This window comes from Erpetoichthys calabaricus, chromosome 12 (genome assembly GCF_900747795.2).
Source record: "Erpetoichthys calabaricus chromosome 12, fErpCal1.3, whole genome shotgun sequence".
Lineage (NCBI taxonomy): Eukaryota > Metazoa > Chordata > Cladistia > Polypteriformes > Polypteridae > Erpetoichthys > Erpetoichthys calabaricus.
Window position 1 is genome coordinate 135,085,655 of NC_041405.2, and position 14,357 is coordinate 135,100,011.

General features: G+C 44.2%; 1 protein-coding gene across 3 annotated transcripts; it reads left to right on the plus strand.

The window, feature by feature from the left end:
* Window positions 1-2,077: 2,077 nt before the first annotated feature.
* On the plus strand, window positions 2,078-13,890 carry s1pr4 (sphingosine-1-phosphate receptor 4). 3 transcript variants are annotated; one of them, XM_028816317.2, is made up of 2 exons: window positions 2,078-2,193; window positions 12,000-13,890. In XM_028816317.2, exon 2 carries the CDS (start codon window positions 12,073-12,075, stop codon window positions 13,216-13,218), a length of 1,146 nt encoding a protein of 381 aa, XP_028672150.1. In that variant the 5' UTR covers window positions 2,078-2,193; window positions 12,000-12,072; the 3' UTR covers window positions 13,219-13,890. The 3 variants fall into 3 exon arrangements, with proteins under 3 accessions (XP_028672150.1, XP_028672148.1, XP_028672149.1); XM_028816315.2 differs by lacking the exon at window positions 2,078-2,193 and adding an exon at window positions 2,896-2,979; XM_028816316.2 differs by lacking the exon at window positions 2,078-2,193 and adding an exon at window positions 3,090-3,250.
* The last annotated feature ends 467 nt before the right edge of the window (window positions 13,891-14,357 follow it).

The window sequence follows — 14,357 nt, forward strand, 5'->3', positions numbered from 1 at the left end:
GCAGTGACCTTCATGTCTCTGGTGACTCTTTCTATGAAGTCAGTAGACCGATTGGGAGAGCATGGGGGGGTCATGAGGCCGCTGTAAAGGGGTGTGTGGCGCTCCTGATATCTCTGCAGAAGGATGAAAGTCCAAGTCTTTAGAGTCCTGGTGCTTCCTGTTTTGCTATATGGTTGCGAGACATGGACACTATCCAGTGACCTGAGACGAAGACTGGACTACTATTGTGCTATGTCTTATTGGAGAGTCCTTGGGTACCGCTGGTTTCACTTTGTGTCGACTGAGTGGTTGCTCAACAAGTCCCAAATGAGGCCCATTACCTGCATTGTGAGGGAAGGGCAGTTACAGCACTATGGTCATGTGGCGCAATTCCCTGAGGGTGGTCCGGCTCGCATGACCCAAGTGGCAGGACCAGGCCAAGGGGACGCCCACATAACACCTGGCTGCGGCAGATAGAGGGTCATTTCCGGAGGGTGGGACTGGACCGCCGGTCTCTGGAGTTTACTCAGAAAAGCATCCAATGATTGGCAGTTGGTAACACCTTGTTGGTGAGGGAGGTCAGAGGAAACTGGCCAGACTGGTTTGAGCTGACAGGAAGGTTACGGTAACTCAGTTGACCACTGAATACAACTGTGGTGAACAGAAAAGAATCTCTGAATGCACGTCAACCCGTGAAGCGGATGGACTACAACAGCAGAATATAACATCAGGCTCCACTCCTCTCAGCCAGTAACAGAAAGCTGTGGCCGTGGTGAGCACAGACTCACCAAAACTGGACAGCTAAAGACTGGAACAATATGGCCTGGTGTGATGAATCTCAGTTTCTGCTGAGGCATACAGGTTCTAGAGTCATAATTTTGTAAGAACAGCATGAATCCATGCACCCAGCCTGCCTTGTGTCAACAGTCTAAGTTAGAGGTGCGGCTGGTGATGTAATGGTGTGGGAACGTTATCTTGGTACACTTTGGACCCATTACTACCGATTAGTCTTTGTTTGAGTGCCATGGCCTATTTGAGTATTGATGCTGGCCGTGTGCATCCCTTCATGGCCATAATTTACTCATTTCCTTGTAATGGCAATGCAATACATCAAAAAGTAAAAGTTGTCCAAAGCGATTTCAGTAACATGACAATGAGTTCAGTGTGTTCTTCAGTGGCCTTTCCAGTTACTGGATCTGAATTCAATTGAACACTTATGGGATGTGCTAGAACGGGACATTCAGAGCATGAAAGAAATTGTGTGATGCAATCATGTCAACATGGACCTGAAACTCAGAGGAATCTTGTGGGTCCCTGCCATGAAAAATTGGCGCCGTTTTGAGAGCAAAAGGAGACCCTGCCCAGTATTAGTATGGTGTTCCTAATAATTTGCTCAGCGAGTGTAAATAAGCCTACAGTGATGTGATTGATGTTGCTCAGCTGTCCAGTCAGATGCTGATGGTGCTGGTGATCCAAAACAGTGGACTTAAGAACTTAACACAACAACCTCAGGTGGCCCAGTTGTCTTAAAGGCAGTGATCCATCCGTTTTCTCACCTGTTGATTTTTTGTTATTTCGGGATCACCTGATGGCATTGCTTTGGGTGCAAATCACTGCAGGACACACAAGAAGTCAGTTTGTATTAGACTGACAGTTAACCAAACCTGGATATCTGTAGGATGTGAGAAGATCATGGAGCAGACAAATGGAGAAGGTGCAAACCACACATGGGAGGACCCCTGGCCAGAATTTCCAGCACCGTGGAGCTAAAAGGCAGCAGTCAACAAACCCCGTTGGCACCTCACTGGTTAGTGTGTTCAAGGGCAGAGTGGGCATCATCCGCTGGCCTAACTGTTTCATGAAAAGACTGGAGCACCTTGGGATAAAGCCATTAGTGTGCTATTTACAAGCAAACAAGAGTGCCATGGGCGGGCGGGCTGGCTGGCTGGCAGGCTGGAGTGTCTTCTGTAGAAGAGGATATTAGGATCCTGTTTATGACACAATTTCAAGCTATTTCTATCCTGTAACTATTGCAAAAGTCACATTAAAAATTTTCACACGTGTGATTGCTCTTCTTCCAGCCACCATACCGAAGTGTCACTATTGTTTTCTCCATTGCAAATCCCTTGTAACACCACTGGAATTTTTCTCGGGGTCTTTTCTAAAAGGGGCCAACTAGTGGGAGCAAAGCTGTCCAGGCAAGGAGCTCATTGGGTAAGCTTTTTTTTCCTATTAAGTAAAATGCAGTTCTGTATTTTTAACACATTCTTGATTATTGTGGTGCTAGTTGGGCAATGGTTGGCATGTACTTGGTACACCTGACAACACTGCCACTATTTCTTTTTACTACTTCTTTTCTTTTCTGTTTTTTTTAAAGTAGACCTTGAGAGTTTGTAAATATTTCTGAAATTGGGGGGTTTGAATGAGTAGCTGACATACTCCAGATCTTCATGTGTGGTGCAGGACTGGCACTTTTCTTTACCCTCTTTAAAGCTCTAGCCATGTTGTAGCAGATAATCTAATTGTGAGGAACATTAATAGAAGGAGCCTTTAAATGCTTCTAAATGCCAGGGATTTGAAGGATTTCACCACCTCCAAGGTCTTGTGCACCACATATTTTGCAGTATCTCATTTAGGACTGGCATGGCTAATTCTATTAAAATATCATCTCTGCTATACTCTCAGACTTTCAGGAGAGATTGGTCGACCTAATAGGATTGATGGCCCTTTTGCCCACAGACCTGTGGCTGGAGACACTCACAGATGTGTTTGAAGGGCACTCTGGCATCTGGAGCAGAACGTTTCAGCTGAGACATCTCAGTAGGTTTATTTCCTGTAGGGTGTAGTCAATAACCTGTGGAACCTGTGAACTCTTGAAGATTTTTTTTTCACTTCCCCTATTCTATATATATATCTCTAAACTGGGGCCATCTGCTCAGATGTGAGAGCAACGCCCGTGGGCAGAGCGGAGGGGAGGCACATCTGGCAGGAGTCTGGCAAGTAAGTGGGTGTCTGAAGCTCTTTCAGAGGTCCGGGACAGCAGTTTAGTCTACAGGGGCATAGAAAAGTGTCAGCCAGCAGTAGCCGCGTGCAGTCAAGTTTGGAGCATCAGCTGCCATGAGCTGAGCCGAGTGTGTGTGTGTGTGTAGGCGACCTGAACGTGACAGTCTAGGAGGAGGATCTGCTCCCTCGTGTGCCGCTCTGTGCAGAATGAGACGGCGGCGTTGCAGGGAGCCTCAAGTCAGTGATAAAGTTACCTTTACCTGGACAGGTTAGCTCTTCTGTCTTTCCTTTTATTAGTTTTTATATTCCTTCTCTGTTACTCTTGAGGTCTCTTGACTCTTCTAATTCCTTAATACAGCATGTTGCAAATTTCTACTCTTTTGCACTTTACTGTTTATAGATTAAGTGTTTATATTCTGTTTTGGTTTAGGACTTTGTATGTCTACCAATCTGACTACCTGTCTCCTATTTAATGTAATGTCTTTCAAACCTATCGACCTCTCTCATTTCATATCAACTATCTATCTATCATATAGTGCCTTTCATATCTATCTATGTGTACATGATGTCTATTTGTATTTTATATAGCACTTTCCATATCTGTTACTTCATTTAGTGCCTTTCATATAAGTTTATTGATTATTTCATATAGTGCCTTTTATATCTGTTCACCTACACATTCTTATTTCATGGTAGTGCCTTTCATATCTTTGTAACTAATTTTCTTTCATATAGTAACTTTCATGTCTGTTTCATACAGTGCATTTCATATCAACCTATTCATATGTAATTCATATGTCTAATCTTATTTCGTATAATGCCTTTTTACTTTAGCAATCTATTGTTGTTTCATATAGTGACTATTATATCGTTATAACAATCTATGTATGTATTTTTATTTAATTTAGTGCTTTTCACATCAATCAACCCTTTTTATAATGCCTTTCTATTCTTATTTCATACAGTGACTTTTATATCTGTATTTATTTTAATTAATATAGTGCCTTTCACATCACTGTTTTTATTTCATAGAACCTTTCCTATATATTTTATTTAGTGCCTTTACGATCTATCTTTCTTTTCATTTCATATAGTGCCTTTCACATCACTGTTCTTATTTCATATAGCACCTTTCCTATCTATCTCTATCATTTTATATAGTGCCTTTCACAACAATCTATTCATATTTCATATAGTCTTTCCTTACCCGCCATATAGCACCTATCCTACAGTCCCTTTCCTATCTATATGTTTATTGTAGTAGTGCGTTTCACATGTATCTATTTCTATTGCATAGTGGTCTCTATCTATCCATCCATCCATTTTCCAACCCGCTGAATCCGAACACAGGGTCACGGGTGTCTGCTAGAGCCAATCCCAGCCAACACAGGGCACAAGGCAGGAACCAATCCTGGGCAGGGTGCCAACCCACCGCATGGCCAATTTAGAATCGCCTGCATGTCTTTGGACTGTGGGAGGAAACCGGAGCACCCGGAGGGAACCCACGCAGACACGGGGAGAACATGCAAACTCCACGCAGGGAGGACCCGGGAAGCGAACCCTGGTCTCCTAACTGCGAGGCAGCAGCGCTACCACTGCGCCACCCTTGGTCTCTATCTATCGAATTTCATATAGTACTTTTCCTGTCTTTATTTCATATAGTGCCTTACACGTCAACCTTCTCTTCTTTCATATAGTGTCATATCTGTCTGTCTCTGTTTAATTTCATATAGTGCCTTTTACATCGATCTAACATTACTCCCGGATGGCACTGTAACGTTCACAGCCCTGGAAACGTTGGTTCCACTCCCGGTCATTTTGTACCCCGGTTTTTTTACCAAATTACAACGTGCATGAAAGGTCTAGTTGGTCCTTTTAAATCGGTGTGAGTTACGGTGCCCAGTAACGGCTCCTATAATCCCTTCGGTAGTTTGAATGTTTTTTTCTGCTTAAGCGCGAGGGCACGCAGTCACACGCGCACTCACACGCACTCACACGCGCGCACGCACTCACACACGCTGTGAGATTTGTTAAAACACGCAGCTTGGCCCCAATGGCCCGGGGTGTCTGTGTGTGCGAATAGCTGCCCGTTGATGGACTAGCACTTCATCTTGCTTTATCTTTTTGTAGTCAGCTCAGGTTTTCTTGTTCAGTTTATGTATAGAGGTCGCCTACTAGACATTAAGGATTTCTGTTTTGTTCACATATTAGGGAACCTTTTCAAAGCCCAACGAACCAACTTCACATGCAGTTTTCTCCCCAGAATAAAATGGTTCTTTGTCAGGCAATGGAGCTACGAGAGACCACACAGCCCATTAAAATGTCGTTACAGAACCGTTAGTTTTAAGAGTGCAGCGTTGTGATGCTTTTTATACAAGCCGCTATAATAAAGTGTGATTGATTGAAACCGCCTTTTGAATATTTAGCAATAATCGAAAAAAAAGTATGTGTTGGTGCGGTGCCAGCTCTGAATCCAGCATCCCAGGTCATAACCCCGGCCAATGTCTGTGTGAAATTTTATGAATTGATCACCTATTTGGAGCTCTAGGCAGGGATGTGGGGGTTGACGTCCCTCGGTAGTCTGAATTAGAATTCCACGACCTTCCCCTCGGTGTCTGGAGCGCGCGCCCCTTAACTTTCATAAACGGTGTCACTAAAGGATTGACCGGCTCAGGATGCAACCGTTCCACATTTTTGGTCCACCCCCTCCCCGCAAGATGCTTATGTCGCCCATACCTACATCTATCACTGCTTTAAAGTGGCCTCATATAGCGTCCGGTAATGGACTGACGCTCCCGCGTTATGCCCAGTGGTGCCGAGATTGGCCCCGACTCCAGAACACCCCCGTAGCCCCGAGTAAAAAATAACTATAAATTTATAGTAAATTTGCTGGCTACTAATTACATTACTTTCAACAAAAACACCATGCTGTACAGTGACTTCACGGTAAACCAGGACACAAAACGAATATGATATATGCTGCTGTCCAGTAATTTCTTGAATTGTTACACGTTAACAGTAATAGTATTCGCGAACGATTCATTCTTCTTGGATGTCTCGTTTCAATGAATTATGTGAACTGATTCGGATTCGCGAGCAGCAACGCCTCGGTTCAGTGGAGCTGAACGTGTCCTGCGTGATGCCGCCGTCGTCTTTCGTTTCGCTGCCGCTAGTAAGATTCGTTAGATTCGAGAACGAGTTAATACCGACGAGTCAGTCTAGTGATTCTCGTTCGTCTGATTCGCGAAATAATCGTTTCGAGTGGCGCAGCTCTCATTCACTTTTGATTCTGTAACGAAACGTCTTGTTTTAATTAAGCATCTTTAATGTAGTTTCATGCGTTGCGTTTGTAAACAGGACAGTGGCATATTAACGTTGCTATAATAATAATTGCATTTATATAGCGCTTTTCTCATTGCTCAAAACGCTTTACATAGAGGGGAACCACTATAATCACCACCAAGGTGTATCATCTACCTGGATGATGCGAGGGCAGCCATTATTGGGTCAGTATTTTCACCACACGTCCGCTGTTAGGTTGGAAGAGGGAGAGACGATTAGCCTGGAGATAATTAAGGAGCCAGAATGGGCAGGTCCGTGATAGGCAATTTAGGCAGGACATTGGGATACACCCTACTCTTTACAAACGATGTCCAGGGATCTTTAATGACCACAGGACCTCAGGTTTGTGTTTCATCCGGAGGACAGCACAGTGTCCACGTCCCCTTCCCTGAACTGGGGCGCTGAGACTACAGGGTAAGCGCCCCCTGCTGGCCTCACCAACAACTCTTCCAGCAGCAACCTAAGCTTTTCCTAGAATCTGAGTACTGTACTGGCCAGGCCCGAACAAGCTTAGCTTCTAGTGGATGACCTGTTCTAAAGCGCAGGTGTTGTGGCGAAGCAATATGCGTTATATGTATATTTATATTAACACATACATACATATGACAATAATGTGTGAATTATTACATTATATTTGTAATGCGATTTGAGGGACTCGACTTCTAAACGCATCAAATAAATCAAAAGAGTTGAATGAGTAAAGTGAATTAAATGCCCATCGCAGTAATTTACTGTATATTTACGTACACAAATTTTAGTTAAAAATGTTGTAAGGAAAAGAAAACAATTTGTCTGTAAGCTAGCGGTCAAATGAGATGCAATTCAACTACTAATTAATTGTTTTATCTTCAAACATACATACCATCATTTGTATCCGTAGACACAATTTCAACGTTTTGTGGAAATTAGAGTATACTGTGGTGATGTAGGGTGCGCTACAGGTTCACCAGTCTATCGAAGAAAAAACACCATAAACCAGCACCCATAACCACATTAAATAAACCTTCATCACAGGCAGAAAAGGAAAAACGAGTCCGCTGGCCGTCCTTTTAAGATTTTGTTTCTCACAATGGAAAGGTGTGGAGGCCATCGGAGCAATGATTATTGCGGGCAGTAAAGTGGGCGTGGTTTATGCAAATATACCAATTATATACCGACTTTATGCAAATTTACATTTCTCTACGATTGTGTCTTTACAGAAACACAACAGTTATTCATAGAAATAGTCTTGCACATTGAAACAATTGATATTGCCAGCTAAAACACTGCCATAATGTAAGTTTATTTGTTTAAAATCGTCGTTTAAACCATTCTATTAGTTTTTTTGACTGTGAAAATATATAGTTAATGTAATGTATATTTACGGGATATTTTTACGTTGTATTCACGTATTTTCCCCTAAATTTACATCAAGTTGAGTTTTGAAGGTCCTTAAGGTCTTCATCCTGTCCACCTGCCTATTTGGTCACTCCTTCCTTGTGCCTCTGGTTCTTTTTCTCCTGCTTGTACGATTCCAAACAAGTGGCCATCATTGTCCCTGTAGCCAGGACTGGACTTTTAACTGTCATCTTACCGCACACATCAGTGACACGGAATGTAAATGCACAAAATGTCCCCTTAGTGCAATGCGGAGCAGTCCAAATACAATTTTACAGTAATTTGCTGTCTAAAGACAGGAGATGCCTTAGCCTCTTGTGATTTTTTTTTTCCAATACAGCATTTTATTGTGAAAATGACAGTTAACTCCTGCGCGGAAATCATATTACCGTTAGAAATAGCATCGGTTTATTAGCATCAAAAAAGGGTCACACAAGCCATCCCTCAGTGTGGGAAGGAAATAAAAACAAAAGATGAGGGACCTGTCACTCCTTTAACTGCAATTCCCTTTCTTAATCAGAACTAACGAACCGACCTGCGGCTTCCAACCGCTGTTAGCTTTGGTGGGTTAATGATTCATAACAGCACTCCAGCTCATCAAATCAAGAAAGCTTTTAAGGAAGTGTACAGAGATGCGCTGTTCTTTTTATTGACTTTCTTCGGATAGTGATTGTAATTTAAAAGGCGATCTAACGCTCGTTATCAGGATGGTGCATTTTATTCTGCTTAGAAGACAGACGCTAACTGCAGCCAGACAGCGCGCCGCTAATAAATGCAATGCACCACCGAGGAAAGGTGCACACGAGTCGGAAGTCCAGTGAGCTGCCGCTGACGCGCTTGACTGCTGCATGCGGTTAATAATGCATAACCGACTGGCTGTTAATTAAGCTCGGGATGTAGAACTGCTGCCCATTCGGAGAGTACTGAGAGAACGCGACAATACGCATTCTGAGGTTAATCAGAAACAAATCGTCTGGCATGAGAATGTCAAACCCTAACCAGCCACTCAACTGGTCAGTGGATCAAACGTGTGCCCTTGTAGAAAAGGTTTCTACTTCATACAACAAGCATCTCATTTTAGAAGGCGATTAAGGCAGATCGGTAAGCATTCGCACAACTCAGATTAGATTTTTTTTTTGCTGAGTTGCAGCTGTGTAAATTCCGGACCCACACCCACCAAAATGTTGATCAAGCAAGTTGCGTTTGGGAGACCCCGCCTAAGCCTCTGTGCGCATACAGAAGAATATTTTCGGACAAAATTAATTAAATATAACTATTGTGACATGGTGCAATAAATAAAAACGTGAAATGTGACTATAGATAATTAAATGTTGCACACAATATTGTGTTGCTTACTTCTTTTAAGTATTTACTTAATTATTTCTTCATTGATTTCTTTAAGTGATACCGCAAGCAACATGGAATGAAAACTGTCGCTCATCAGATTTCAGTGGGCGGGCTCTTGCGAGCACCGCCTTTTGATTGGTGAATCGTCCGTAGAGTGGACTTCGCTTGATTTGGGAATCCCGTGGCTGACGCGCATGCTCAAAGTTGTGAGCGTGTGCGCCCGGTAATGTGGCCCAGAATTTCTGCGCGAAGCGGCGACTTTAATTCAAGAGGCTCAGATGTGTCCGCTGTAAACGAGGCACTTGATGGCGAAATGATTGCGTCCTCTCCGCTCTACGGACTATTTACCAATCAAAACACCCACTCTCTTAACTATGACGAGTGAAAGTGACAATTTTCATTTCAGAGCTTATTTCATGTTGTGTGGTGTCGCTGAAATACATAAATGAAGAAATAGTTAAATACATAAAGAAATAACAAAAATAATTGTTGTGACACATTTACTCATTTATATATACATTTCATATTAGTTAGTTGTCGTCTCCTTTCAAATTACATTGATTTATTTAGTATTTATTCAATTTTGTCCGAAATATTCCTCCTTATAGGCAACGTGAAACAAGCGCTGAATGAAAACTGTAACTTTCACTCGTCAAAGTTGAGATGGCAGGCTCTAGTGAGTTCTGCTTTTTGATTGGTGTATCCTTCGTAAACCATCGGCCATCAAATATCACATTTACAGCCGACACTTCAGATGCAGAATCCTACTGATGAATTTGGAGTTTCCTGAATTAAAGGGACCACTTCGCGCAGTAATTTTGGGCATTTGTACCTGACACGCACAGTCACGACTTTGCGCGTGCGCATGCGCAACAGAATACCCAAGACCTGCAAAGCGCACTTACTGTTTGCACACTGTCCACGTAGTGTTCCCCACAATTTCTGGTTGCTGCCACATCCCATTAATGTTTATGTTAAACTGCATCTCGAAATTACAGGGTTATAGGCTTAATACTGTTACGGATATTACAATGAAATTCTTACTTGCATTTGCTCACCAACATCGTCATTATCTAGCCCCATGATTAGTGTGCTGAACTTCCTTACCTCAAAACTCTAGTGAGATGCCATTGCTGGAATGGGAATTTGTTGACTGCTGCCTCACAGCTCCTGGAAATTCCAGCCCCGGAGTCTTCTGTGTGGAGTTTGCACCTACATGCAGGTTTGGTTAATTGATGTTTAAACTGACCTGTGGACTGACACCTTGCTCTGGTTTGGCGCCCAATGCATTTGCATTGGCATCCCATGACACTGAAGTAAATCAACAGGATAGAAAAGGGGTGGATTTCTGCCTTTACTGAATTCGTCCATCTGAGCTGGTCTTCAAGATCTTGTCAGACATGACTTTATCTGCAAGTGGATGTTGGCTTCTCTAATGGATAACAAAGCCTGCTGCTTTGGACCACCAGAGCCGTCAGGCTCTGACTGGATAACCAAACCACAGTAATCACACCACTATGGGCTTATATAGGTTTATAGGGTCATGACATGTTATTCAGCTTGCAACACATCAGTTTCTGACGCCATGATTAGTGAGTAGAACAACCTTACCTTGAAGCTTCTGTCTTTCTTACCTGCAAACTGCTAATATCTTTGTTGGCCTTTGTAAAAGACAGGGGGCATCACAGAGCCTCAAAACCTCAGGAACACCACAGTAAAGAGTCCCAGGTGCAAAATAAAGGTTTTTATTGAACAAAATACCTTATTTCCTGACCAATCCCACTCTCTTTCAATAAACTGCACCTCCTGTTCCTCCTCCAGGTGAGATTTGCCTTTTGCTTCCCGACTCAGACCCACTGGAGGAGTCTGGACGGCTCACTTTTATGTCAGACCCAGGAGTACTTCCGGTACCGGGGCATAGCCTAACGGATGCCTCCTGAAACAGGGAGTCCCTCTCCCTGCAGCCCAATGCCATCTTAATGTATGGGCACAATGGAAACTAACTGAGGGCCCACAATGTTTCTGTTCAGCTATCAAAACAGGGGCCCCAGCGCACTACTTTGCCCCGGGGCCTATGATGCTGTTAAGACGGGCCTGCCTGCGGCACCCAAGGACCCCGACAGGATTGTCCCATACACCCCTGCGGGCGTCCCTACTGCACTGCACTGCCATCTATTATACTGGGGGAGGAACTGCCCTGGATGCACCAACTCTCCCGCATTATCACTTAAGTTATCCCTTTGGATGTTGCTTCAGTTCCATCCTGGCCGGGCTATGCCTCCTTCCATACTGTTCTTCTATTACAGAAGGGAAAGGGTCCAGCACAGCACACACACTTTATTGGTCAGAATTCTGAAGCAACATGAGAGGGGAGTTCTGAATTAATTTCTGTGGCTTTCTACAAATTGGTGTCCCATCCAGCGGTGGTTTCTGCCTTTTGCATGATGCTATTAGTGTCTGTCCAGGGTCCCCATGAACCCATAAACATGAAACGTAGTTTCAGATATATGTAACTATCATCTGGGAGAGCTGAGGAGTATCTAATCCATGTGCATATAGTAGATATGTAACAGTGCGTTTGATAACTGAACACAACACATGATGACATCTCAGATTTTGGCCCCACCAGCCTATTATTGGAACGAGTGAATGAACACTTCGTGACGTAACCCCCTTCTTATGATTGTGCCTTGAGACGACTCTATACTAAGGCCATTATTGATTCCATGTAAAGGTGCACCCCTGTTGGATTTAGTTGTTAAAGAAATTTCATTTTTCATAAATTTGTTGGAAATCGGCACACAGATATAATTTAGAAGTCTCATTTCAAGTGTAGAAATTGACAGACAAGAAGTCCAAGCTGGAATGAAAGGTGTGTGTGTGTGTGTGTGGCCCCTGTGGCACTATCCTAAAATGTTCCCAGCAGAATAACGCGCTCCCTCTACCTGCAGGTTACATCTGATTCATCCAAAAAGGGTCCATCGTGTGTCAGCCTGCATTCCAGGAGTTTCACCAGGACCCATCATGGATATCAGCACTTGCCTGAACCTCTACAGCAGCAACAATGCAAACATCATCATTGACCATTACAACTTCACCGGCAAGCTAGAGAGGAGGCGGCTCCAGGAGAATGGGATCAGCTGGGCCAAGATCGGCTTTGCCATCCTCAGCTTCTGCATCATCTTGGAGAACATTGTGGTTCTCACCGCAATCCTGAGGCACATCCGCTTCAGAAGCTGGGTCTACGTGTGCATTGTCAACATCACTCTAAGTGACCTCCTTGCTGGTGTGGCCTTCATCGTGAACCTGTGCCTGTCTGGACAGATCACCTTCCAGCTCTCGCCAAGTCTCTGGATTTTCCGTGAAGGGGTCCTCTTTGTGACTCTGGCTGCCTCCATTTTCAGCTTGCTGCTTACTGCTGTGGAGAGATACACCACCATGATGCAGGCCATGCCTTATAAGTCCACCGGTAAGACCTACCGCATCTACATCCTGATTGTCTTGTCCTGGAGTATTGCCGTGGTCATTGGCCTCCTGCCGCTGATGGGCTGGAACTGCATCTGTAACCTCCAAGATTGCTCCACTCTCCTCCCACTGTATTCCAAGAAATACATTCTGTTCTGTGTCATCATGTTCACCATCATCCTGATTGTCATCTGGCTGCTGTATCTGTCCATTTACCGGCGGGTAGTCAGCAGCACAATGAACTCCAACATTCCAGTCCGCAGCCAGAGGAAGTCGATGCGGCTCTTGAAGACCGTTATCCTGATTCTGGGAGCATTTTTCCTCTGCTGGGGCTTCCTCTTTGTCCTGCTGGTCATGGACTTTTTCTGTGGGCCCAAGCAGTGTAAACTCCTCTATAGCATGGACTGGGCCATAGCCTTGGCTATCCTCAACTCAGCCATCAACCCTATCATCTACGCCTGTGGCAGCATGGAGGTCCGCAAAGCCATCATCAGTATTGTCTGCTGCTGCTGTTTCCGGGTGGGTCTCTGTGAGCCCAGCGTCTTCTTGGGTGCCGAGCCTGTGACCTCGTCGGAGAGCTCTCTGCGGGAAAGTTTCAGACACAGCTTCAGGAGGGTCATCAGCCCACAGATGAGGCATGACAGGAAGATGAAGAAGACCCGCCTGAACTCCACAACGTCTTGCTTGTCCATGTCAAGCGGGTAAAGGAGAGAGGAGTGCTGGACATAACTGTGGGCAGCCCTGAATGCATTAGGAAGGGAATATCAAAGTGTCAAGGGAAGAAATGGACAAGGCTCAAGATCTTTGTGCCATAATTGCTTTAGAAATTTTATAAAACATGAATCGGGGCCCACAATGAGCAATAAGGGGCCTCAAAGGACATGTAGGATGTGGAAATGGTCCTGAAAGACTGTCCTCTGCAGTGTCTGCTCCTAGTATTTGGACCGTGTGTGTGTTTGATCGATTATGGAATCTGTCACGTGCCGGTGGCCGATGAGTCAGAGTCATCTTGTCACCAGTGCTTCCTGGACATTACTAAAATTGCACAGCTTGTTCCTTCCCCTTTCCCAAAGAACACTGCATGTCAGGAAGCAGCTTAAGAGTGCTGCCCGCTGTGTAACACAGGCTGACCCAACTGCTTTGACTGCCTCCATAGTGTACAAGTACTGTACATGGCCGACGAGGGGGGAGTCACTCTGGTCCTGGCTCTCGTACTCGCCATTTATACTTCATGTTCAACACGCGAGATGACTGAATGTAAATGGTCTTGTATTGCTGAAGAAGAAGATGCAAAATGGAAATTCAAATGTGAAAGGGCGTGGGGTGTGGTGTATTGCATAAAAATAAAAACAAGTTCCATTCTGGGACTGAAACAAACAGATAAAGAAGTGGCCACTTTCTTTTCCTTTTTTTGGTATCTTCACCTTCTGTTTCATGTTTATTAATCATGCCAATTCTCTGCCCGTCAGATTTCTGTTTCTCTGCACTTGTTGTGACCCTAACCATGCGCTCGCCTTGAGGGTTTTACAAGCCACGGAAGTTTAAATCCTAGATCAGTTGCTGACCCTGGTGTGTCCCCAAGCCTTGTCCTGTCACCTGCTCTAATGTCCATACGTCCCCGAGTCAATCAGTGTCACTTCACTAATGACATCCAGCATGTTGCTGTGACAAGTAACTCCAGTACTGCCTTCTCATGGCCAGTGTGACCAAACCAGTTCACCTTCCCTGGGGCTGGGGGCGACGTGGCTGCAGGTATTTGTTCCTCCCACTTTCTTTGTTAGTATCCTGTTACTGCCATTAATGGACTTTAATTGTCTTGATTTTAATTAACTTTACGCAGTTGC

What these genes read in the sequence shown, in the direction of transcription:
- s1pr4 (XM_028816317.2), top strand. Translation starts at nt 12,073, where the DNA reads ATGGATATCAGCACTTGCCTGAACCTCTACAGCAGCAACAATGCAAAC.